The 26420-nt window shown below is 45.8% G+C and overlaps 1 protein-coding gene across 1 annotated transcript; it reads left to right on the forward strand.

Moving 5' to 3' along the window:
* The first annotated feature begins 182 nt into the window (after positions 1-182).
* Positions 183-26420, forward strand: VAX2 (ventral anterior homeobox 2). The gene is made up of 3 exons (XM_027839919.1): positions 183-465; positions 20769-20956; positions 25754-26420. The coding sequence occupies exons 1-3, from the start codon at positions 183-185 to the stop codon at positions 26249-26251; spliced, it is 969 nt and encodes a 322-aa protein (XP_027695720.1). The 3' UTR covers positions 26252-26420.

Here is a 26420-nt window from a genome sequence, read left to right on the forward strand (position 1 = left end):
CTAGGAGTGAAGACGCGAGTCTCTGGGCTCGTCAGCAGCCCCTCCCTACTGGATCGGCTAGTGGGGAGAGAGAGGGAGAGGAGGAGCCGAGGGGAGGTGCCGGCGGGGGTGGGGAGGAGGAGGGGGCGGGGATCTTCTCTCGCTCGATGCTAGCACCAGCCGGGGCAGCTGCTGCCGGCAGCATGGGCGATGGAGGAGCTGAGCAGGAACGCGGCCCCATCGGGTTGGCGGCAGTCGAGCGAATGCGGGAGCTGGGGAGCCGGGCAGAGCTGGGGAGCGCAGGACGCGCAGGAGACTGGGCCCGTGGCGGGTCAGGAGGAGGAGGAGGCGGTAGCCGCGGGCTCAAGGACGTAGCGGGAACCTCGGCCACCAGCCCTCCTGTCGGATCTAAGGCAACCTGCACTGAGAGCGAGCGCCAGGCTGGAGCCAACGAAGCGGATTATTGCCGCCGGATCCTTGTCCGAGGTAAGGGGAGAGGTAGACTCACCGCTCGCCTGTCCCCAAACGCTCTACGTCCTCTCCTCATCCCATGCGGCCCCCACTCTCAACCCCTTCTACTGCTTAATAACCCTAAACCTATGAAGCCCCTGCACCCTAATTCTTTCTCCCATCCCCATGTTATCTGCCCTTCCCATACCACCCTTTAACCTGCTCTAACTCTCCTCAAAGCTGCCACCTTTTTTCCCCACCTCGCATCACCCCAAGTCTAGAAAGCCATCCCTGGCCAACCATATAACCCTCTGATCCGGAGGCATTCTCTTTGTCCAACCCAGATCACTCTTTTCACCTTCTCATCCTCCATAACCCTACTCCAACCTTCCACCGCCTCTCCTCGCTTCTGGTCACACCAGCCCCTAAAGGTTTCCCCTGTTAACCAACCTGCCAAAGGTTTCCCCTCTCATCTTCATTCTATCTGTTCATCCTCCCACCATTCTACCAACCCTTTCTCCTTCCCAAAACTCTACACGGTCTTTTTCAAATTGTATCACCCCAGGCCTTGTGAGTTTTCCCACTAACCCTCTAAATCTCTCCCCACTAACCCTGTAAGCCTCTCTAAACCCGGCCAGGTCTCTCCTCATCCCCTATCACCACAACTCTTCTGACCCTGCCTCTAAAGCCTTCTGATACGCCCCACAAATCCCTCCCAGCTCCACTGCCTCGATACTGAAGTCGCTCCAAGATCAGATATAGGGGAGGCTAACGAGGAGCGGGTGTCCAGGGCTCCCCCAGTCCCTAGTTTGGCTCCCCTGTTCTCCCTAGATAGTCGGGGTACGAGGGCGAGGGGTTGAGAGCTTTCAGAGATGTTGACTGTTTCCTCCCACTGTCAAAGTCCACCCCCTTCCCTGGCCCTGAGCTCACTGCTTAGGAAGCTGGGAGTCTCAGACAGCTGGGGTTATTGTGATAGAGAAATCTCTCCTCTCTCTCTCTGTCTCTCTCTCTCTCTGTCTCTGTCTCTCTGTCTCTGTCTCTCTCTGTCTCTCTGTCTCTCTCGCTCTCTCTGTCTCTGTCTCTGTCTCTGTCTCTCTCTCTCTCTCTCTCACACACACACACACACACACACACAGAGGCGCGCACACACGCACACGCACATGCACCCCACCGGGGTTGTCGCGGAGGAAAAGCGTCACGCAAGCATCACTGGAGGGATTTCGGGCCGTGGGGAGGGAGGAGAGGGCTGCAGCTGCTTAGATTGCAAAAGGGAAAAAATGTGTACTAACCCACCACCCCATTCTCTGGCCCACCACCGCCCTCCATTCCCAGGCCTGCCCAGCTCGGGTTCAGCTTCGGGCTCGGCTTCCAGAGCCCAGGCCCACTCAGTCTTCAGGCCGTCAGGGATTTTGGTTGTAGCTAGAGATACCAACTTGAGGAAAAATAAAACAACCCAAAAAAACCACCCTCATTCTTTCCTTTCCGAATGTCTCTCCGCTCGCTCTCTTCAACCGCTCTTTCTTTCTCTCACTTTTAATTCTTCCCGGCCTCTTCTCCATCTCTTTTTTCTTTCTTTCTTGACCTCTTTCCTCCTTCTCTTCATCTCTCATCTCCTCGGTTCCTGGTTTCTTTTCCTTCCCTTTCCATTCCTTCCTCACTGTATCTCGGTCTCTGTCTCTCCATCCGTACCCCCTCTTTCTCTCCTTCTCTGCCTCCCCCTTATCCCTCAATTCGGGATGCAAAGCGAAGAAGTCCATGCAATGGCCCAAATCTTCCCCCAACACCTTTGGGTGAATCTCACCCGTCTACGCCCTCCGAGTCCAGCAATGGAAGGCACTCGGGTGCCCCTCCCAGCCAGAGGTGGGGGGGTGGGGTGGGAGGAACCACAGTTAGCTTAAGCGCGGAAGGGGAGAAGAAGTTGAGAGCCGAGTAGAAACAAGTGTAAAGACCTTTTCTCACCCCTTTTAACACCTGATGAAGTCCCACAGGCCAGACCCTCCTTTATTCAACTAACAAAAAAAAAAAAAAAAAAAAAACAAAACACCTCCCAACCAACCGTTGTCGAATGAAATTTCGGCTCTCACGGACCTTCTCTCTGATCTGCGCCATCTGTGCCACACTTGACATTCTGTTTTGTCTTTTCTATCTGTCTCTTTTTTGTTGGACTTTTCTGCTCTCTTTCTAATCATTTCCTTCCTTCCATTCCTTTTTTTCTTCCTATTTTCTCTTCTCTGCTGTTTCTTTACTTTTTCTCTTCTCTTTAATTTCCTCCTCTCTTTTTTATTTTGTCTCTTTCTCTTTCCCCTCCTTCTCTCCTTCTCTCCACGTTTCTATTCTTCACCCACTCCCCCCGCTAGCTCCTGCTCTCGGATGCCTGGATTTCTTTGGAAGGCTCCGAGGCCTCTTCTGCCCATCAATCTCTGGCTATTTTTTTTTTTTTTGCTTCTCCTTTTCCCTGCGTCACTCTAACCCCTTGAGGCCCATCCGTGCCTAGGTTGTGAGTCCGAAGAGGAGGAAAGGTTAAGGGGACGAGTGGGGAATTGGGAGTGGCTTGGGCCAAATCGTGGGTAGATTGACGCCCTGGGGAGAAAACCACGCCAGCCTGCCGTGCTATGTTTGTCCCAAACGGGACGTGGACTGCTTAAATGAAATCCTCGGCCTCGTATATTTGCACAAACAGGCCTGAGGATCCGAAGAAGGGGATGTCGAAGGGGGGGTGGTGAAGAAATGAGAAGCTGTGGATGTGTACCTCAGAATTTGGTGTCTAGCCTAAATTTAGATATAATGCCTGGATTTATTCAGAGGTAAGAAAGCATTGCTTTGTATTATCTCTTAGACCAAATGCACCTAGCGATAGTTTACATTTATATTTATTTTAAAATAATGGAATACATAATATACATGAAATTTTCCTAAATTTTCTACTCATACTTAATATCAACACGTCCCATTTCGGAAAATGCGGGAAAAGCGCAATCATCAATTCTCCCCCAACTAACAAAGCCACAATCTCTCCAGTCTGGGGCTGCCCGCTCCCTTCGTTTGGGAGCCAGGGAGATTAGATTGGAGATAAAGATGGAGAGATGCATGGATAGAGAAAGTCTTGAGAGAGTAATAAGTTGGTTAATAGTAGATGAACAGACAACTAAAATGGATGGGTAGATAAATAGAGATGAATGGCTCCATAGCCATAAGATGGAGAGAGAGAGAGAGGCAGAGAGGAAGAGATTTGTGGATGGATGAATAAAGTGTTTAAATAGCTAGATGGATGGAGAGACATAAAAGGTCTTACCCATGGGGAATTCAAAGGAAAGAGGGAGATATGGTGTGACCCATAGACCGGAAGATAAATAGAGGAAAAGATAGGTGGATAAAGATAAGACAGCCCCAGAAGTGGGTAATCCTTAAAGCTCTGTTTCTCCCTTACTGTCCACCCACAAACACAATCTCAATGAAGAAAGACTAGAGGTCTTACTCCAAGGGGCTGTTCCTGAGGCCAGAGGGACCTGCTGAGGTGGATGGCAAAGGTTTCTTTTCTCCAGCCCAGGGCTGCAGATTGCCGGCATTGAGCCCCAGGGAAATACGGTGGTTAAATTCTGGGAGGCTGATGCATCAGACCTCTAATGAACTAGGCATTCAGTATCCAAGCTGCCTTCTTAAGCAACTGCATTTCACAGGCTTCCCCATGGCAATCCACAGGCCTTCATACCTTCGCAGGCACCCACAGACACATTGTTTGTGGGTGGTCACATGTAAGTGAATGTGTCCCTTCATAAACATGACTTAGTGTGGGTGCATCCAGAGAGATGAAGGGAGTATTATGAAAGAGAGGAACTGTCTTTTGGAAGGATTCAGGTCTTTGCACAGAAATGTGTAGCAGAAGATGAACATCAGCTCAGACAATCAGAATTCCTATGAGCTATGTATGTAGGGGCCCCACTCACCCTAGACGGTATATAGAAAGACAGATAGGACATATGTCTAAACAATACGCCTATGTACGGAGATGTATGCTTTGTGTGTCTATGCACAATATTTACAAGTACACAAACACCACAGTGCATTTAGAGATCTAAAATCTGTACATATCGAGAACACAGAACTCTGTCTAGATAAGTGCTATGGATGTGATATTTTTGTTTGTTTTTATTTTATTAGCATAGGGATCTCTTGGTGAGAAAGTTCTCATCAATTGTAAATCAGCAACCAGCTCTACAATTTATTATCTTAGAGTTGCCTGGGGTAACTTTATTATCTTAAATTATGCAGCTACTCTGGTGGCAATGCATAGCACACCATGCCTAGAGTCAAGAAGACCTGAGTTTAAATCTAGCTGCAAACTTACTAGCAGTGTGACTCTGGGCAAATCCCTTAACCGGTTTTCTGGTCTGAAAAATAGGGATAATAATAGCACCTACCTCCCAGAGTTGTTGTAAGGATCAAATGAGATAATATTTGCAAAGTCCTTAGCACAGCACCTGGCTAGTTATTGCTATGTAAATGTTGGCTTTTGTTATTATTATAAAATGATTTGTGATATATATTATTAGAGTTGCCTGATTGACTCGCCCAGGGTTGCATACCCAGTATTTATCAAAGGCACATTTGGACTCTGCGGGTGGCTCTCTGTCCATTATAAAATGATGTAAATATGCATGTCTCCATAGCACAATTGGATAGATACCCATTAAGATATCCAAGCACATATTCCACTCAGCAACTGGACCTGTGATGGGCCAGCATTTTCTCTACAACTTAAAGTCTTAGAGAGTTATGAGAGTTAAGTTACTTGCCCAGGGTCACACAGCTAGCATCAGCTTCTGAGGCCAGCTCTCTCTCCTCTATGCCATATTGCCATCATGTCTCTAAAGACACATATATTTTTGTGTCATATAATTTATATTATGGGAAATAAAGACAGAAAAAGAGGAGACATTTATATAGTACTTTAAATTTTATAAAATGGTTACATCCATTAACTTCCTCCTCTTATGATTTCCAGTAGCCTCAAGGAGAAGAGAGGTGTTTTGAGATGCCTGTGCCAGCAAAGAGGAAGCTCAGGGATGTTCTACCAGGCAGAAAACCTTCATTTGAGTAGGGGCCTAGTGATGGGCTGTGTGTCTGTTATCAGGGCATCAAGCTGGCTAAACTCAAGAATAGAAAGAGCAAGGTGGATTACCCAGGAGGATCACCTGGATGCGTGAAAGGATGGCTCACATGAATTAAATCAAGGATCTTTGAAAAAAGATGTCTACATGTCTGCCATGGTACTTATAGAAGGATCTCTGATTGCATCCATAGAATTCTCTCTCCAAAGGATCTCTCATGATGAGGTGGGTTGTAATCCACATACTTCTTCACCTAAAAAAAAATTATTAAATACCTACTATATGGAAGGTCATCTCATTCTATTAAGATTCCTCTTTAAAAATCCTCCATAGAGGGTTCATCCTTCTTCAAGATTATAGCTAGGATCTCCTCAGGTTGAGGATTGTGAGAGAACTTCCTCTATCAACCCATGGGCAGGATAATAAATCTAGAACTGGAATCAAGCAACCAAAACATTTATTAAGCTCCTACTATGTGCCAGAAAGTGTGCTAAGTACTGCAGTTACAAATACCAAAAAAAAGTAGGGGGATGAAAACAGTTTATCTCCTCAAAAAGCTTATATTCCTGGGGAGAAGGGAAACACAACATAATCTTACAAATAAATACAAACCATAAACAAAGTAAATACAAGGTAATTAATTGGAGGGGAAGGTACCAGTAACTGGGGGGGGGGGGGGGGTGTCAGGGGAAGATCAGGAAAGACTCTACGAAGAAAGTGATGCTGAAGTTGGACTTTGAAGGAAATTTGTAGTTCTAAGAGGCAGAGCTGAGGACTGAGTGCTTTCTAGATACAGGAAACGTGTGTGTGTGTGTGTGTGTGTGTGTGTGTGTGTGTGTGAGAGAGAGAGACAGAGACAGAGAGACAGAGAGAGAAGGGAGGGAGGGAGAGAGACAGAGAGAGAGAGACAGAGAGAGAGAGAGACAGAGAGAGAGAGAGAGAGAGATGGCTGGAAGATGGGATCCCCATGGGAGGAACACGAACCCTCAGTTTGAGGGTGTAGCTGGAAGTGATGTGTAATAAACCAGGAGAGGTAGGCTACAATCAGATCGTAGAGGGCTCTAAATCCTGGAAGAGTTTGTACTTTACCCTAGAAGTGATAGGGAGATACCGTAGCTTTTTTTTTTTTGTCTTTTAAATTGACTTCCTTTGTTCTTTTACATCACATTCATTTCCATATAAATATATCTCCCAGAGCCTTCCTGTAACCATCAAAGGAACCATCCCATTGGAGTTTATTGAGCAGGGTAATGCCATGGTCAGACCAGTGTATTAGGAAAATCATTTTGGCAGCTGTGTGGAGGATGGGTCAAAGTGGGGAGAGACTGGAAGCAGAGATTGATTAGGAGGCTATTGCAGTAATCCAGACCAGAGGTACTTCAGGCCTGAGAGTACTGACCTGAGTAGGGGACATAAGGGAATGGAAGGGAGAAACATCAGAATGATAAAATTAACAAGATTTGGCAAGTGGTTAGATGAGTGGGGAGAGGAAGGAGGAAGAGTAGAGCTTGACTTGTAAGTTGGGAGCTTGGGTGGGTGATTGGAAGGATGGTGGTGCCTTAGACAGAAATGGAGAAATTAAGAAAAGTAGGTTTTGGCAGTCACACAGTAATTAAATATCACAGGGCTTGGGCTGAGGTGTGTGTGTGTGTGTGTGTGTGTGTGTGTGTATGTTTGTGTGATGGACTACTCTGGCAATCTGATGAAGCCTATAGACCCCTTCTTAGAATATGGTTTTTAAATGCATAAAATGAAGCATATAGAATTATAATGGAAACTAATTCATTGAAATGAAAATGTAATTTTTTCCCCAGTCAAGTTCACAGATCCCCTGAAATCTATTCACAGGCTTTAAGTTACTTACAATGCCTTTTCTTCTCAGATTGCCTTCCTTCAATTCTGTATATATCATGTCATGTACCTACTTGTTTACATGTCTCCTTCATTAGAATGTATGTATGATCTTTGAAACTGAAGGTTGCTTTAGTCTTTTTTTATATCCCCAGTATTTTGCACCATACCCGGCCCTTTATACATGCTTGATTGGCTGGCAATATATTTAGTAATCCATGCATAGAACATGGTCTTACCTTAATAAGAACTTTATCCTTGTATTTTTAAAAATAATTTTTTGTTATTCTGCATTTGACAAACACTAATCTCACTTATCCACCTTTGCCCCAAATCCATTCAATGTAAAAAAAATTCTTCGGTATCAAATAAGCATATTCAAATAAAACAAATTTACACAATGACAAATCCTTCTGTGTGTGTGTGTGTGTGTGTGTGTGTGTGTGTGTGTGTGTGTGTGTGTACCTCGTGGCCATCATCTCTATCACTAGGTGGATAGTGTGCCTCATCATCACTTCCGAGCCCTTAGTCATTGAACTGATCACAAACTCTAGGGTCAAGTGGCTTTCAAAATTGTTTTTCTTTACAATACTGTAGTCACCATATACATTGTTCTACTGGTTCTGTTTACTTTACCCTGCATCCATTCATAAATAACCATTCATAAATCTTCACATTTCTCTTAAACTACTCTTTTCTTCATTTCTTATGGCACAATAATATTCCATTATATTCCTATATTCTAATTTGTACAGCCATTCTGAAATTGATGAGCCCTGCCTTAGTTTCCAGTTTTTTGCTACAATGAAAAATATTGCTATAAATATGTTCGTGCTTATAAGTCCTTTCTCTTTATCTTCTCTCTCTTTCTTTGGGGTCTATGTCTAGCAGAGGTATTGATGATATGGTCAAAACATCTGAACAGCTTAGTGATTTCTTGGGTAAAGTTCCAAATTGCTTTCTAGACTAGCTGGACCACTGCCCTCTCAAAGACTCTCCAATACATTGCTCACCTTTATCATCATCTTTGATAATCTGATAGTAATTACTACATGGAACCTCAAAGTTGTTTTAATTTGCATTTTCCTCATTAGTAGTGATTGGTTGCTAACATCCTACTGTGTGATTATATTCTAGAAATTTGAGTGTAGCTTGGATAGAAATCCACTGCACTTTATGCTAAAAGCAATTCCTCAGACTGGAGACAGATATCTCCGTTACAAGCTGTCTAAGTATATTTTTATTATTTCATATCCTTGGACAATGGGTAAATGGGGCTTCTATAGAGAAGGTAAGTTCTGCGCTGGGCTCAGCAGAACAAAAGGCAGTGTTGGGGGTAAAAGGAAGTTAGGTTCTTTATACTTGCCCTTCTCAGGGTTTTTTCTTTCATGACATACCTAAGTATTGCAATTTGGAAGGCAAGATATGATTGATTTTTAAAACAACCCAAATTCTCTGGGAGGACCCTGGATTAGTCAGCATCCTAGACCTTCCAAAGGCATGCTCACTCCCATAATTGACTGATTCCCAGTAGAGAGTCTCAGACCTGCTTTAGTTTAGGAACTATTCTGTGTGTATCTTTGGATTCTTCAAAGCCTTTGCAGCACTGGTATAGCAGCACTCTGGTACTATTCCCTTGAGCACCTCATTCTCTAAAGTTACACCAGAGTCTTTTAATCCAGCTCCCAGCTCACCCTTTAGCATCAGGCCTGTCTCAGGGAAAGCCCCATCCCCTGGCAAGCTTCCAGATCCTCTGGGGCACACCAAGTTTGCTGGAGAGGAGAAGGGGCTGCATGAGTCATCCTACTTGGGATTCTCCAAAGCCTAGATGGTGGGTAAAGGGGTCTGAGACCATTCATTTTCCCAAGAAACTAGCACCTAAGGACATTTTGAAGGCAGTAAGTCTGCTTCCTGAGGAGAGTGTGCCCCCAGAAACTCACCCAAATACTCTGCCCCTTCCTCCTTTCATTTCTTAAGCTCAAGCACACGCGCACGCACACACACACACCGAACCAGCCCCTGAGACTAAGGTTGACTCTTGTGGAGAAGAGGCAAAATGAGACTGAGGCCCAAGAAGGAAGAAAGCTGAGATTAGGATGATCGTTTTTGGTCTCCTCCCAGCAACTCTTCAAATAGGGCAAACAGGCTACAGAAAACAGCAAGCTCAGATCAAAAAGGGGACACCATTTTGCTGCACATCTCCCTCTCCCAACAAAATGGTACCACACAGAGAGAGAACACACACATGCAAGTCGCCCATATCTCACCTTCACACACACAGCATCCAGTTACACAAACTCACATACCACAACTACAAATCACAAATCTCACAGATTCATGTCAGACTTGCCCATCACACCCCCTCCCGCCCCCTTTCCAGGGAAAGGGGTGGGGCCAGAGGAAGATTTGTTTCTTTTTAAATGATCCTAAATCCGCAGCCAATCCTTGGTTGTCCGCCTTCCCCCAAGCTGTCTGGAGATTGGATTTTTTTTTTAAAGGAAAAATAGGTAATTTACTGGAGAGTTTCAGAGGTGGGGAGGGGAAGCTTCAGAGAAAGTCCTGCTGCCAAGTAAGGAGTGAGGACTTTGAGGGGTTATTGATGAGAATAATGATCAGTTTCTTTTCTGTGGCAGAAAAAGCGATCCCCACCCCCAAATCTGACTCCATTTCTCAGTCTCTACAACCTCATAGTAGAGTAGCCCCTCTTACCTGTGTTCCTGCCCCCTCAACGGTTCTCCTGTCCCCCAGCTCTGGCATCTGGAGACAATAGGTATGAATTTGATCCTTGGATTCCCCTCATTGGGGTGGGAGGGGGTACATTAGAGTAGGGAGTTAATTTTTAGGAGGAGGAGGATGGTGGTGGTGGTGGTGGTGGTGGTGGTATTGGTGGTGGTGGTGGTGGTGGTGGTGGTGGTGGTGAAGATGATAGTAATAATCCCAGCAGCCTTCCAGGAGGTAGCTGGGAAAGGAGGCCTCCTAGCCATTTAGATCTAACCTTTTGGTTGCTGGAACACAGTGCCATTGGGGCTTAGGGTTGGGTTACTGGAAGACCAAACAAGCAGAACCTCTGTTTGGGTAGAGATAGGGGCCCCATCATGTCTCACACAAACCCTCATGAAATCGTCACAGTCTCAAACTCATACAAATACTCACAGAGTATTCTCTCACATATGCAATCAAATGCATATTCCCAGGCACACTAACAGGGGCAGACACATATGCGTACACCTACCCACAGAACATAATCTCCTACATAAACACAGACACATACAAACACCAGCAGAAACACATTTGAACATGCATTCAGGCATTCACAGCATAGCCTCCTCATACAACATACACATTCAAATACACCCCCTTACTCAAAACACAATGTCGGACAAAGCTACAAATGCACATACACTCACCTACAAAATATCCTCTTATAACCTAAACACACGTACACAAAAGCAAGTAGACATATAGCACATCCTCTTATACACTTGTTCAAATTCACACAAAATGCACATTAGATGCCCCCACATAAAAACGATTCATTTGCACAGGCTTCTACCACACACAAAGGAATTTCCCTCATCTCCACCCCAAATAAATGCAGGCACGATTCGTGGATTGCTTTTGTTTTTGTTTTCTATTGTTGTTATGGGGGTGGGGGCGAGGAAGGCGGGGTATTTGCTTGTTTTGGCTTAGATCTGTAGCAGCTGCTGGGCAGCTCCCGGATATCGGGTCATTTTTGTTGACGTCAAAGCGTCTCTAAGAACACAAGCCTACAACTACCGACCTTCAGATCCTCTGTCTCGGCCCTCGCTTTTTTCTCCTCATTCTTTGTTTCAGTCTCTTTATCTGTCTCTTTCTCTGTGGCTGTGAATGTGAGTGTGTGTGTGCGCGTGTGCTTGCGTGTGTGTGTGTGCGTGTGTGGATGCGTGGATGTGTGTACGCCCTAATTTTTTTTAACAGAATCCTACTCCGCGTCCTCCCCCCCACCCCTTCCCAGCCTCTAGTCTAAAGCGTCCCTGAGGACAGTGTGTCCCGCTCGCTGGTTCAGAGATGTCGGCTGTTCTCTGCGTCCCTCTCTTCGTAGGTGCATCCACCCAGAACCCCCTCTGCAGCCCCGCCAAAGGTGGCTTCATCCCTGTTTTTATCTTCAGTGACAATTTGACGTCGGCCCGGGCTGTGACTCCTCTCCCGCAGCCTCTTGCTTTCCAGACAGATATACAAATATACGCAAACATACTTCTGCTCGCGCGTCGCACAAGCACACCCTTGCATGACACATGTTAAGCACACACCTGCACAACACATGCCAAGCCCCACAAATAGCGCAGGCATGCACGTTCGCCTCATACTAATCTATAGATCACAAGAACACATGCCATGCACACCCGTACCACACACATCATACATACACACACGATTCAAGCGTGCATGCACACAAGTATCTCAAGCACCCACGCACACATACACCCCATCTCACCACCACGAGCATACGCGTGTGTCGGCCTGCATCACCCATGCCTCATGGCTGTGTACTGTATCGGATAACAAGCATCCAGGTAGTCTGTAACAGCCCCGGGGGATGTTCGGCCGCGGAGGCCTCGGTTCGTGGCTCAGCTCGGCCCAGCTGGGCGCCTCTGGGCTGGAGGCCAGGGCTGACTGGGCCAGGCTAGGCCTGCTCCCGCTCCCCTCCTCCGCCTCACACCGAGCTCCGGCGGCTGGCGGGGAGGGGTGGCGCGGGAGGGGCGGATAATGCCAGGCTCACGCGCGGAATAATGACACGCTGTCTCCCGAGCGGGAAACATGTTTACTGAGTCTCTTGACAGGTATGGAAACGGCGGCGCCCGCTGCGGCGGCGGGAGGGAGAGTCTGGCTGGCACAGCCGGCTACCTTGCAAGTCCGAAGGAGCTGGGCCCAGGGAGCGGCCCACACACAGGCCCGGGATTCGAGGGGGACAGCGATGAGCTTCCCCGCTGTCCTCCTGGGCTCTGGAGGGTTCCATAACGACTACCCGACCCGCCTGCCCTCAGAGACCACCCATCTGCGCGGCCTTTACTGCGTGCTCTCTGAGCTGGTGCCCACTCGTCGCGGGGCTGTCGTTGCCTGCCTTTCCTGGCCAAGTCTCCAGAAGCCACTAACGAGAATAGCGAGCCCTTGGAAGTCTCTTTTAAACGCCTCGAGTACCCAGGGTCTAGGGGACGGTGTTTGAGCATCACCCCACTCGGTAGCGGAGAGTGGGGTACAGGGAGTCAGACCTAAGTGGGTATCCTGAAGCTAACGTTTATTGCTAAGTAGTGTGACCCAGGGCAACTTTTCGAGCCTCAGCTGCCTCACCTGTAAAGTGGTGATTATAAAGGGAGTCGGATAGGCTGAAATAAACAGTTGGTAAACCTCCCAGGTCTCTCTATAGTCCGATAGATGTCTGTCAGACGGCTCCCTGTTCTCATCCTCGTGCACCAGCCCTCCCGCTGTAGAGCTGGCAAGCCCTCCGCCCATGTCCTTCAATCTTCCAGAGAGAATTCTGCCCCCATCCCAAGTCCTGAAAACCTTCCTTTATTTTGTTTTAAACATTGTGTGGCACCTGCTGCCCATTCCATGCCTTTGTTCTTACCCCAGGACTGCTGTCCTCTCCTTCCTGACTCCGAGGTCAAATAGTCCTCGATGATACTTTCTCATAGAAGTCATAGTCTGCTGAGTGCTACTTCTGTACAGTGTATCTCTGCACTGCCCTTTGACCTCCCCCAAAATGGGATTGGTCAGGCATCTTGTGTGTGACATCAAGGAGAGAATCCTTCTGTCAAAGATGTTGGGCAGCCATCGTCATATACTCTGGACCTCCAGATAAGCTGGGCATATATGTGTCCTATGTGTAACACATACACAATACAGTGATCATAATACACATATAATAAGCTAATATAATGTGCTAAAGTATACCTGTTATATATTCCATATAGTTATATATTCTATATATGCATATATGTATATATGCATATATGTATTTATTGTTTCACTTAGAGAAAATAAATTATTTTAGCAAATGCACAACCTGTGTGACCTTGGGCAAATGACTTCATTTCCCTGGGCCTTAGTTTCTTCATCTGTAAAGTCAAAGGAGTTGGACTGGAAGACCCTTCCAGCTCTAGAGCTCCAATATCATTTTTAGAAACGGTGAAGCTAAAGACATGGATGTCTCCTGTGCCTGGATGGAAGACCTCCCCAGCTGTGGCAGTAAAAGGTTAAATGCTTTCCAAGCCAAATCACAAGGACAAGGAATTGAATCTAAGTCTTTTTTACTGGGGTAGTGTCGAAGTGAAAAGAGCACAGGGCCTGGAGTCAGGAAGACCTGAGTTTGAATGCGGCCTCTACCACTCACTGGCTGTGTGACCCTGGACAAGTCGTTTAACCCTGTTTGCTTCAGTTTTCTCATCTGTAAAACAAGCTGGAGAAGGAAATGACAAACCACGCCATTATCTTTGCCAAGAAAACCCCAAAGGGGGTCCAGAAGAGACAGACACAACTGAACAATAACAACTCTCTTACTGATTCTGAGGCCAGCTCTCTGTCTGCTGAGCCACAACTCCTTCCCAGCAGACCTTTTCCTCTCCCTTACTGTCCATGTTAGAGGTAAGCCTGGGTTGTGGGTGGCTGCACCATGGAGTCCAATCCCTGACAGGAAAGCTGGAGAGGCTTATGAGGGGAGGTCATGTTGGGCTGTGCATCTGTTGTCTCAGAGCCATCCAACTAAAAGTAGAGAGATTCTTCCCAAGTTGAGTGCAAGCTAGTGGATTTTTTTTGGTGGGTGGAACATCACTGCTGCTCTGGAAAGCAAAAGTATACTGGGCTGCTGTTCAAACTGTGCCAGGGCAAGGAGGACCTATGAGGACAAAAGCTGAGATCCTTCTTGAAGAGTTGAAAATATTTAATAATTGATGACTCAATCAACAATCAACCAACAAGCATCGATTAAGACCCTGCCATAGGTCTAGAACTGTGCTAGACTCTGGAGCATACAAAGATTGTCCCACCTCTCATGGAGTTTATATGTAGTTGGAGCTCTTATCCAAGTAGATGCTTGATCTCACTGAAGTGGGTAATCCCCTTATTGAAGCGGAAGTCAAGACAGTTCTTGGTCTCATCTGGTTCCATTATGAATCCATAAATCCTCCACCCTTGAGGTGGATCCATGGTGGATGCATTTGAGTGAGTTACAGACCTAGAACCTGCTGGGTTCTATCACCTCAAGTCAAATTCAATCAATCTCCTCGGTTTGACATTTAGAGATGGACTTCAGCCCATCTCCTGTCTCCATGCTTTGTACAGGCTGTCCCCAGGCCTGAAACATACTCACTCCTCTTAGCATCTCTAGCTTCCTTCAAAACTCAGCTCAAGTACCACCATCTATACTAGGCTTCTCCTGACCCAAGTTGCTACAGACCCCACCCAAATTACTTTATTTATGATTTACTTAATTAACTTTTATTTTAAAAATTTTATTTTAGAAATTTTTAGATGCTATAGTTTGGTACATATAGTTTCAGCATGCATCTGGAAGGGTATAACAGTCTTCTGACCTCATATTTAATTAAATGTGTTGACAGTTCTTAACAGTATAACAAGTATGTTCCATTAAGATGAGGACACTTTCTTTCTTTTTTTTTTGTCTTTGTTTTCCCTAGGAGGAAGTAGAAGCTTCATAAATGCTTATTGTTTGATTGATATTAGCATGTAGAAATAGAAAGTTAGGGATTCAGATCTGTGAATATGGAAAAGGCTATAAATATCTGATTACAATGATAATAGCTAGTATTTCTATAGCTGAAGCACTTTACAAATATTACCTCAATTTGTCCTCAAAACAACACTGAGAATTGGCATTATTATCAACCCCATTTTACAGATGAGGCAAGTGAGGCAGATAAAGGTGAAGAAATTTTCCCAGGGTCCTGCAGCTAGTAAATGGCTGAGGCTATATTTGAATTCAGATCTGCTTAACTCCAGGGCCAGCACCCTATCCACTTTGTATGTAGCCACCTTGTATAATAGAGGGAGTTCTGTTGATATCACTTTATACATATACTTCTGCCTCCAGGATCTGAGTCTATCAGTGCAGGAATTCTCTCCATAGAAACCCTAAACTCCTTTCAGACTTTATTAGATAGTTTTTGAGTGACTCTGGCAAAAAAAAAAAATTGATCACCCATTGACCAATGACTCTGGCAACCAAAGAGTCCTTATTGGCAGCTTTGAAGGAGGACCTCCTACCACTGGCCCTTCTCTGGAATCTCCTTCAAGAGAACAGGGAGCCCTGAGTCAGTTCCAGTTCTCAAGCAGGACTTGAGTAAAGGAAAGAGTGATGTGGGGATCGAGCAGAAGAGAGAGCTGTGCCCCAGAGTTTGGGGACCTGGGAGAAAAGACCCAACTATAACTTACTAAAGGGGTAGGAGGGATCAGACCTTGACTCATTAGTATAAGGAACTTCCAAGTGAAGAAATTTCCCTTACCAAAGTATGTTGGTACCTTTTATGAAACTTACTAAAAGGTTAAGGGACTTTACTAGGATCACACCAACAGCATGTGTCAGAGCTGGGACCTGAACCCAGGTCTTCCAGACTCTGAGGTCAGTCTCTTTCTACCTCCCCAAACTGCCTTTCCTAACTATATAAGAAATTGGTCCCTTTTATTATAGTTGTTTTATGCATAGATCAGACCAGCCCCACTTTCCGTCAGAGAGATTGCAAGCTCCATGAGGGAAAGGACTCTGAGAGACGTAGATATACATACACATACACATACACACATACATATACATATATGTATGAATATATGTATTATGTACATATATAACATATGTATATACATATGCATACATATGTGATATGTATATACATATGAATATATATACATATATACATGTGTGTGTGTGTATATAAAATCACCACACCCCAGGACAGGGTGCAGTGCCTTAAACATAGCAGGCCTCCCCCCAACCCCCAACCCCTTTGCAATGGGAGTGGAAAAGAGTCTGAACCTGTGATTTGGAACGAGTGGGGATCTCTTGGTGCAGAAACTCTCTCCATAGATGCAGTCTGGTCACTGTCCTTATCGTAGAGTTGCATGGGGACACTGAGAACCTCAGTGACTCTCCCGGGCTTTGAATCAGTCTGTGTCAGAGGCAGGATTGGAACCTGAGCCTGAATCTGAATCTGGGCCTCCCAACTGCTCTTTCCATTATGCTTCATTTCCTCTCAGTCACTGTTAATTATCATTATTATGTTAGTTTCTATCAATTTATTACAAAAAATAGAAAATCCACCCATATGCCATGTATCAGAGAAAAAGAATGTAACCAAAGGGTATCAGCGCCCAGCTCTCCTGTTAGAAAAACGCAGGCGAAAGTCATTCTATTTGGCAGTGAAATAAAAAGCAGGGGTTGGGGTTCAGAAGGGCCCTGAGCTCCAAGCCCAGAAGCTTAGTTCTTGACTTGGCATAAAAATAGGCATATTTGGATATGGGTAGCAATCTGAATAGAGGTCCAAATAGCTCTTATTGGAAGACACAGTGTTTCACTGGCAAAGAAAACCAAAAAAAAAGCACTACATTTGAGATGCTACGCACTGTATCCCATTCAGAGATGAGAGAAAGACACAGAGAGAGAGAGAGAGAGAGAGAGAGAGAGAGAGAGAGAGAGAGAGAGAGAGAGAGATGGGTAGATAGGTTAGGTAGGGAGGGATAGACACGGACCCCAAATGAAGTCCTCCTGATTTATAGGGCTATAGAAAAAGGCGCAACTCCGAAGGAGCCTGGCAGTCGGTTTCATAGAGGATCAGCCTTGGGTTTCGGAGGACCTGGGTTCGGGTCCGGCTTCCGACATGCCGGGCAGCCCTGTTCAAGTCACTTAAACTCTCGGTTCCTCCAGGACGGAAAACGTCTTCTTGCACTGGGCCAGACATTTTCTTCCCCGGGAGCTCGGGGGCTTTCTTCGGGGTGTCCTCATCGATCTTCATTCATTTCTTGGATTGTAGTGCCCAATCGGAGTGGCGTGGGTAGGCAATACTAGAGTTCCGCGTCGGGTCTCCTTTCACCTTTACAGAAAAAAAATAGTTCCAAGAGGAGATTACGAGGTGTCAGCTGGGAGAGAGAAGCAAGAAACAAAGTCTCATAATTTCAGCGGCTCCAGGCAGAAGCGGGAGTCTTCGGAGGCTGGGTGCGAAGTCCCCCACCCCGAAACCACTCCTTCACCAAGGCTCAGAGCCCAGGGCTCTGCGAGTGGATCTCCCTTCTTCTCTGCTCTCGCAACAAAGAGTTCCCTGAGGTGTCAGAAAATCCCTCATCTTCCTTCCTCCCCGTTTCTCACTTCACCGGGTCAGACGAGCGCTTCCCGCTTTGTCTTACCCCTCCGCCCCCCATAGATATCCTTTCTCCTTGCCCTCCCTCCCCCACCAACTCGGGGCAGACTGGAGGCATTCCGAGGGGCCCTAAAATTCAGGCTGAAATCGCCTGGGACCGTCGGTTTGAGGGAAGGAAGCGACGCCCTGACTTTCGGCCGCTTTGGTAGGTGCCCTCAGTCTACACCAGCTGGCAATCCTCCCAGCAAATCACGTCTAGGGAGAAAAAGATGTGATGGGATTAAGGGAAAGTCTGCGCTTGCGAGAGTTCTCACTGCCGCAAAGGCGCAAGGCAAGCCCTGACAGGGAGCGAGGGCTCTCGGGCCCTTTTCTTCCAGCGAATTAAAATTTGGGGAGAGGAACTCGCCACCCCCTGCTGGAAAAAACCAAATCCACTTGCAGTTCTTTGCAGTAGATCTCGACCGCAGCCTAGGTGGGATGTCCACGGAAATGTGATTTCAAACGTTTATTAAACATTACTATGTGCCTGGTACTGTGCCAAGCTGGGAATACAAAGAACGGCAAAAAGACTATCCCTGCCCTCAGGGAGCTCACATTCTACTGAGGGAGACGACATGCAAACAACTAAATTCGTGCCAGATACAGACGGTGTGAGTGGGAGCTAATCTCCGAGGCAAGGCCCTGAACTCAGGAGTCAAAGGATTCTACCACTGTGTGATATTGGAAAAGTCGCCAAACCCCTACAGATCTCAGTTTCCTTATCTGTAAAATAAGGGGATTAGAACAGAAGACGGCTCAGGTCCCTTCCAGCCCTATAGGAGAGGTATGGAGCATAATGGACATAGGACCAACCAATCCTGGAGTCAAGAAAGAATCATCAAGAAGCTACGGAGTCTTGTGGGAAGACACCTGATCTAGAACTCAGATCCATGTTCTAGCTCTGTCTGTGCCATTAACTAAGATCAATCAAACACCCATGAATTTAGATCTAGGAATCTTGGAGGTCACCTAGCCCAATGACCAATGTTTCCTCAATTCCTCCCCCTTCAAAAGGAAGGCAGTGGATTAGATTTATTTTTTGAAGGTGTTATTGATGTCTTTTTTTTTTTTAACATGACTCCCCAATGACATCGAAGTTTCAAAGTGAAAAGGGTACTGGAGTCAGGAAGGCCTGAGTTCAAATCCAGTAGCCGACTCTTGCTGGCTGTTGACCCTGGACAAGTCACTTAACCCCATTGCCTAGCTAGAGAGAGGGGGGGGGGGGGAGGGGGGGGGGGGAGAGAGAGAGAGAGAGAAAGAGAGAGAGAGAGAGTGAGAGAGAGAGAGAGAGAGACTTACTACCTACATCCTTGGGCCTCAATTTCTTCATCTGTAAAATAAGGCCTCTGAAATTTCTTCCAGCTTTATATCCATGATATTATGAATTGAATTGAATTGGAGTGGTCAATTAACCTACTGTGAATCCACTTAATCCATACTATCATCAAGCCTGATCAAATCCATTTTGTCCAAAAGAACATTGGAAGAGAGACTCTGGGTGGTGTACTGGAAAGAGCATTGTCCTTGGGGTTAGAACACCTGGGTTTGTGTGCCATATTTATTCTTTCTAAGATGTATGGCCTTTGTTGAGTAACTTAAGTTCTCCAAGCCTCAATTTCTTCATCTGTAAAATGGAGACAATATATAATAATAAGATTCTAAGAAAAAAGGGACTTTAATGGTACTTGCATGAATTCCCAGAGTGTTGGCTAGAAAGTGCTTTGGAAAATTGAAATGTTCTTGTGAGTTTATGATTGTTAAATGCCTTGCTGAAATACACATACACTAAGCTTGCCAGCCAAGAAACCCTATTAAAAATGCAGCATAGATTTAAAGCAGGAAGGGAGCTTAGAGGCCTTCTAGTACAACCCTATCATTTCACAGATGAGGAAACTGAGGCCCATAGAGGTTAAGTGACTTGCCCAAAATCATCTAGGTAGTTAGGTGTCAGATCAGGATTCAAACCTAGGACTTCAGACTCTAAAATCCATTGTTTTTCCCACTGTGCCATACTTCCTGCCAAATAAATTGTTATTCTGGAATGGTTTGGGGTTTTTCTTGCTTGTTTTGTCTTGTTGCTGATGCTGCTATTTAGCAAAATCAAGGTGCTGACTCTTATCCCTGGTTACCTCCTGCCTTCTGATCCAACCCCACAAAGTGTGGGAATTGGAAGGAAAGAGATGCCATTAACTAGTGCTAGGGGATATTTGCCTGGCAATCTATGTCCCTTCTGGTTAGAATGGGGTAGGCAGCTTCTCAGCTATATCACTCACCTCATCCCCTAATAATATTATGGAAATAGAACCAGTCATCATACAGAAATTTAGACTCAGGCAGGAATTTAAATCTTATCCAATAAGAGGGTAATAACCAGGGTGCAGTGAGAAGAGCTTTGTCCCAAGGTGTCAGTTTTAAACTGTATAAAATTCAAAAGTCATTCCCCTGGAATGGAAACAACAGTGCTCAGCCCCTACTTTGCAGCAGCCTCAAACTGGCTGCCCCCACCCCTCAACTGGGGATACTTTGTGGTACTTGAGCAGGAGTCAAAATTCCTGCTTCTAGTTCTGCATTGAGTCAAGCAACAAGGACTGCTCTTTAGCATCCTAGGCTCATAAGACCTTATTTGTAGAGCTAGACGGCACCTTTGAGGTCATTTAGTCCAACATTTTAGAGTTTAGAAAGCTAATACAGAATCCAAACGACTTGTCCAAGGTCACACAAGTAGCAAGAAGCATCTCTCACAAAGTGGTCATTCACCCTCTGCTAGCACACTCTCTGAGAGCTCTTCTTCCAGATGTTTGGTCCAATTGAGAGATGTGTCGGGAATTCTCCCCAGGTGCCTTCCTGAGAGCTTCTGTCTCCTCTCTGTCATTTTGACTCCCATGTCAAGCTCCCTTCCACCCTGGTCCTAGACCTCCTACCTTAGGTTCCTATCCATGAAATCAGATAGTCTCCAAACATGCCTGTCAACTGATTAACTTGTTCCTACTTCCTGCAGATGCCAAGGGGACCATCCGGGAAATTGTCCTCCCGAAGGGTCTCGACCTGGATCGACCAAAGAGGACTAGGACGTCCTTCACAGCCGAGCAGCTGTACCGGTTGGAGATGGAGTTCCAGAGGTGTCAGTATGTTGTAGGGAGAGAACGGACCGAGCTGGCTCGCCAGCTGAACCTCTCAGAAACCCAGGTAAGAGTCTCCAAGGAGTACTCTTCTTCTCCATCCTCCCTTGGTCCCATAGCCTGATATTCTGATTATTATTCTGCCTGATTCTTCTGGAAGCCTGCAGTCTGATAAGAAACCCCAGAGGGCTCAATCACCAAGAATCCTGTGGACAACATCCCAACAAGTAGTCATCCTTGCTTTCTTTGAAATCATCCAATAACAGGAAACCCACTCCCTTGGAGACAGTCCATTGGGCTTTTGGACAATCTGGATTGTTAGGAAGTTGTCCCTTATAGTGAACCTAAATCTCCCTCTCCATCACTTCTACCCATTGCTCCTTGGTCTGACCTCTGGGGTCAAGCAGAATAAGCCAAATCCCCTTTCCACATGACTTCCACAATCCCTTCACTCAGTGTTCCATCTTCTACATGTTCTTCAGTTTATCCATATTATCCCCCCCCCCCCAAATGGTCTCAAGAGCCAAATACTAGGTTCCAGGTATGGTTTCCCTGAGCGATGAAGTTTCATTCTTTATCTTCAAAGAGGCCCTGGTTAGGAAGAGAACCCTAGATCTCAGAGCCATAACTAAGGTTGGGTGTTCAGAACTTTGACTCAGGATGCCAAAAATAGAGGGTTTCAGATTTAAAAGGCCTTAAGAGCTCTCTAGAAGGGCAGTGAATTCAGACACCTACCTGGCTTTTAACTCAATGCACTTCCCATTTTATCACATTGCCTTCTCCAAAGGACAAATCACAAGAAGTCAATACTATAGATTCAGTAAAGGAAAAAGGAAAAGGAAAGGAAGAGAAAGAGAGAGGAAAGGAAGAGAGCAGGAAGGGAAATCAGAAAGGGGAAGGAGAGAGGCAAAGAGGAGGCACAATTGGGAAGGCAAGAGGAAGAGAGAGGAAGGGGGTGATTCAGTCTGATTGGAAAGCTGTTTTCCTCCTTCAGAATGGCTGTCACTGATCAGGCTTGAGAAGTGACAGTTTGTTTTCCCTGATTGCTCCTATAGAGCTTAAAATAAGCCAGTCAGAAGCACCTGGGTTCATGAGTGTTCACAGTTCTCCAGCTGACTGACCAAGCCTTAGCAGCCAAGACACCAGCCCCAACCTATGGCTACTAAAGGATGCCAGTGGTGGGAGAGCAGAGTTGTAAGCCTCAGTTGCCTCATATGTAAAATGTGGGGATTACTCTGATAACCTCTGAAGTCCCTTCCAGTTCTAAATATCTGATTCCTTTCACCTGTTACTGCTCAGGCTCCCTCAGTCTAAACTCTTATCCCAGTTAGGGTCCAAAATTCCTTTTCATTGTTATCATATCCCTTGGTCCAAATCCTGGGTCCTCTTTAAGTCTTCCTGGGACTCCACTTAGCAAAACTGATAAGGCACTGAGTACAGCTGAGATGAAGGACATTTTTTCCATCCTCCATAATGCCTCTGGTTGCCATACAAATTAATTCCTGTGGAAGGGTACAGTGGAACTGGAGAGCATTGTTCAATTTCCCAGCAGTAGTCTGAATTATTGTACTCCCAGTATATATCATTATTATGACCTGTGCTTGCATCATCATCATCGCCATCAGAATTCACATTTGTACATCATCTTAAGATTTATAAATAATAACTCACTTTAAGGAATACAAAATGCTTCCCTCACAATAACCCCAGGAGACAGCTATAGAGCAAACTGGACGAGTCAGCAAAACCTGAATTCAAATCCAGTCTTAGACACTTACTAGTGACCCTGAGCAAGTCTTAATAGATATCCCCTTTGTTTCCGGTTTCTTGCTACAATAAAAGGGACTGTTTTAAATATTGGGGTCTTTGTTTCGCAGTTCTTTGATCTTTTGGCGGTATGTGCCTAGGACTGATATCAGCAGGTCAAAGTATGCACAGTTTAGTTTAGCTGGTTGTAGTTACAAATTGCTTTTCAAAATGGCTAGACCATTTCCAGCTTCACCCTCAGTGTACCTTTAGGTCTTCATTACTTTCAGGAAAGCTATGGCTAAAGAAGCCTGGGATTGCCCACAAGAAGGCCAGCACTTCAAGCTCCAACTTGGTGTCTGTCTTCCCACCCCCCCTCCAACAATGAGCCTTGCCCTTTTTTGTCATGTTCTCCAATCTGGTAGGTTTGAGGAAGTTGTTCTCATTTGAATTTCTCTACCCAAAAGCTTTCAAAGGCTTCCCATTGACTTTAGGCTGAAACACAAAATCCTTAGCCTTTCATTTGTGACTTTCACATGCCTTTCATATTCTTTCTCTTCAAACACTCTCTCTGTGATAGTCAAATTGACCTATTGGCTCTCCCCACAGCAGACATTATACCTCCCACCTGCAGTCTTTGCACTGGTGATCCCCCACAACAGGAATGCACTCCCTCCTCATCTCCTAGCTTCCTTTAAGACATAGTTCAGGTATTTCCACTTATAGACGGCCTTTCCAGACACCCTTCCCCTGTCCCTAGTGATGAATATGATTTCCCTTTTGAAATAACCGTGGATTATTTAGTGTATATTTTGTGTAGAGGCATCTAGGTGACACAGTGGATAGAGATGGACACCTGAAGTCCCAAAGATCTGAGGTCAAAGCAGGCCTCAGATATTTACTAGCTGTGTTGACCCTAGGTGAGTCTCCCTTAGTTTCTTCATCTATAAAATGGGGCTGATAACAGCACCCACCTCCCAAGGTTGTTGTGAGGTTCCAGTGAGATAATATTTGTAAAGCACTTGCTTTGCAGACTTTAAAGTATTATTACTATTATTATTTTCTGTGGACATGTTATGTTCTCAAAGTACAACCCAGTTCCCAAAGTTTTGTCTTTGTATGTACCTTGTATCCAGCAGGCCTGTCTGTTGACCCTAATAAGGTGAAATTTAACAGTTGTAAAGTCTTGAGGCAGCTAGGTGGCGCCATCATGCATAGAGCACCCAACCTCTAAGCAGGAAAACTCATCTTCCTGAGTTCAAATCTCACTTCAGAAACGCTGGGCAAGTCATTTAACCCTGTTTGCCTCAGTTTCCTCATCTGTAAAATGAGCTGGAGAAGGAAATGGCAAACCACTCCAGTATCTCTGCCAAGAAATCCCCAAATAGAATCACAAAGAGTCAGACTCAGCTGAAACAACTGAACAATGAAATTATGTGCCAGGCACTGTGCTAAACTAAGGTTGAATATAAGCAAAAACATCATACCAATTATGACTATCCAGACATGGAGGGTGTGCCTTGGGTGGTAGGGTGTTCCCCTTCATTGAAGGTTTGGGGGCAAAGGTTGGATGACTGTGTTGGTTATGATGTAAAGGGGATCCTTGTTCATGCATGAGTTAAAACTAGATGGCTAGAAAGGCAGTGACCTGAAATCAAAGGATGTAGCTTCAAATCCTGCCTCTTTTCCTTAACACCTGTATGACCCTGGCTGGGCAAGTCACTTCACTTCTCTGAGACTCAGTTCCCTCTTCTGTAAAATGAAGGGGTTAAACTACATGGTCTCCAAGGTATCTTCTGGTCCTATGATAAAAGGATCATACAACGTGACTACTTCATTTCCTTCTAGCTCTCAGATTCTGTGGTCCTGAGCACCTCTCATATGCTATAAGGGAGAAAAGGAGAGGAAAGACCAGGCTTTTACCCTTAGGAAGTTTGAATGATAATGACTGGGAGCAATGATGATGGTGATAAGGGTGATTAAATGATACTGAAGAGATGATGGTGATGATAATTGAAATGAAGATAATGTGTAGCATTTTCAGGATGTAACTTGGATCCGGATTTCCTTATATATGCCTCCTCCCAGAACAAGAGCTATAGGTGCTATACCTACATCTACAGAGTCCTCAATGCCAAATGCCTTTCTAGAGAATGGTCAGCAGAGGGAGCCTCTAGTAACCATGGTGTCCTGTTCTTGAGGTCTTTCAGACTGAAAAGCAGAAGGCCAGAACATCACAATTCTCTGTTTTTCAAAAGGAAGCCCAGAGAGGGATGGGATGGGGTTGGCCAAGGGATCACAGACTTAGAGCTGGAAAGAACCTTAGAGACCATGAATTCCAACACCCTCCTTTTTCAGATGAGGAAACTGAGCCCCAGGGAAGTTGTGTGACTTGTCCCGGATCACACAAAGTAGCAAAAGGCTGAGCCAAAATTTGAGTTCTTATCACCTGACTCCCAAACCAACATGATTTCTAGGGCACTATGCTGACATTAAGGTTAGGACAGGTTTAGGATGAGACCTCTGGGAGACCACTATCCCTATGATGTCAGATGGGTCCTTTCCCTTCTGCAGGCCTTTTTTTTCTCATTCATTAATGGACTAGATGGACTTTAAGGTCTTTCCCAGCTCTAGATTCTATGACTCTTTGAGTCTCTGTTCCCATGAACGTAAGAGATTCAAAGCAGCTCAGTAGTTCTGATGGCTGCCTACCCTTAAGCATTAGGATTCTCCATTGAAGAAATTTTTAAGGACAAAGATAGGTAGGTGCACAGACTGGCAGAGAAAAGTAGGGGGACAAGAGTTAGGGAGACCTCTGGACGCTCTACCCCAAAAAGGTCATTGGTTGCCTGTTTAATAGAATCTGTCTCTCTTCTCTCTCCCTTCCTTTCCTAACCCCTCATTCTTGCTCCCATCACTACCTTCTCTCCCTTTTACCATCCAATATTTCCCCATCTTCTCACTGGCTTGGACAAAACCATCACTTCTCTTCACTGCCCTCATTTCTGTTTTCATATCTCCCACTCTCTCTCCCTCTCATTTGTCTTCTCCCTATTTCCTGCTGTTCCTGACTCCCAACTTCTCTCTTCCCCTCTACTCTGCCTTCCACCTCACCAAGGTCAAGGTCTGGTTCCAGAACCGCCGGACAAAGCAGAAGAAGGACCAGAGCCGGGACTCAGAGAAGCACTCGTCAACTTCCACCTCTGAGGCCTTTGCCACATCCAACATCTTGCGACTGTTGGAGCAGGGACGTCTTCTGTCGGTCCCCGGGGCCTCTAGCCTCCTGGCCCTGACTTCCACGCCACCAGGCCTAACCACCAGCAATGGGGCCACCACCCTGGGGCTCCCCCGGAACTCCTCTTCAAACCCCACTGGGAACAGCCCAACTGAGAGCCCCCCCAAGGCAGGAGCCCTCTTTAGCCTAATTGGTCCCCAAATGGCCTCAGCCTCAACTTCTCCTCGGCTGCCACCCCCACCACCTCCTCTCTGTTTCACCACAACCTCACTCCTGGACTTGCCCAGTGGGTACGAATTGAGCACTTCGGCCTTTGAGCCATACAGTCGACTGGAAAGGAAAAACAGTGGCCCTAGCAGCAAGAAGGCCAACACAACTTAACCACCTCCTACCCTACACTGACACTCCCTCCCCATCACACCTCCATTTGTCCCTCAACCCCATTACCCCAGCCAGGGAGTAAGAAGAGAAAGACTTTCCCACTCTCCATTAATGTCTCTCTCCCAGCTGAAAAAACTCATCAACCAAATGTCTGGGTGGTTTGTGTGTA

This window comes from Vombatus ursinus, unplaced genomic scaffold (genome assembly GCF_900497805.2).
Source record: "Vombatus ursinus unplaced genomic scaffold, bare-nosed wombat genome assembly UNPS02014837.1, whole genome shotgun sequence".
Classification (NCBI taxonomy): domain Eukaryota; kingdom Metazoa; phylum Chordata; class Mammalia; order Diprotodontia; family Vombatidae; genus Vombatus; species Vombatus ursinus.

Bases quoted from the DNA above. Each gene is read 5' to 3' on its own strand.
- VAX2 (XM_027839919.1), top strand. From the start codon at position 183: ATGGGCGATGGAGGAGCTGAGCAGGAACGCGGCCCCATCGGGTTGGCG. The intron at 466-20,768 runs GTAAGGGGAGAG...TACTTCCTGCAG, and splicing joins CCGCCGGATCCTTGTCCGAG to ATGCCAAGGGGACCATCCGG. The intron at 20,957-25,753 runs GTAAGAGTCTCC...CACCTCACCAAG, and splicing joins TGAACCTCTCAGAAACCCAG to GTCAAGGTCTGGTTCCAGAA.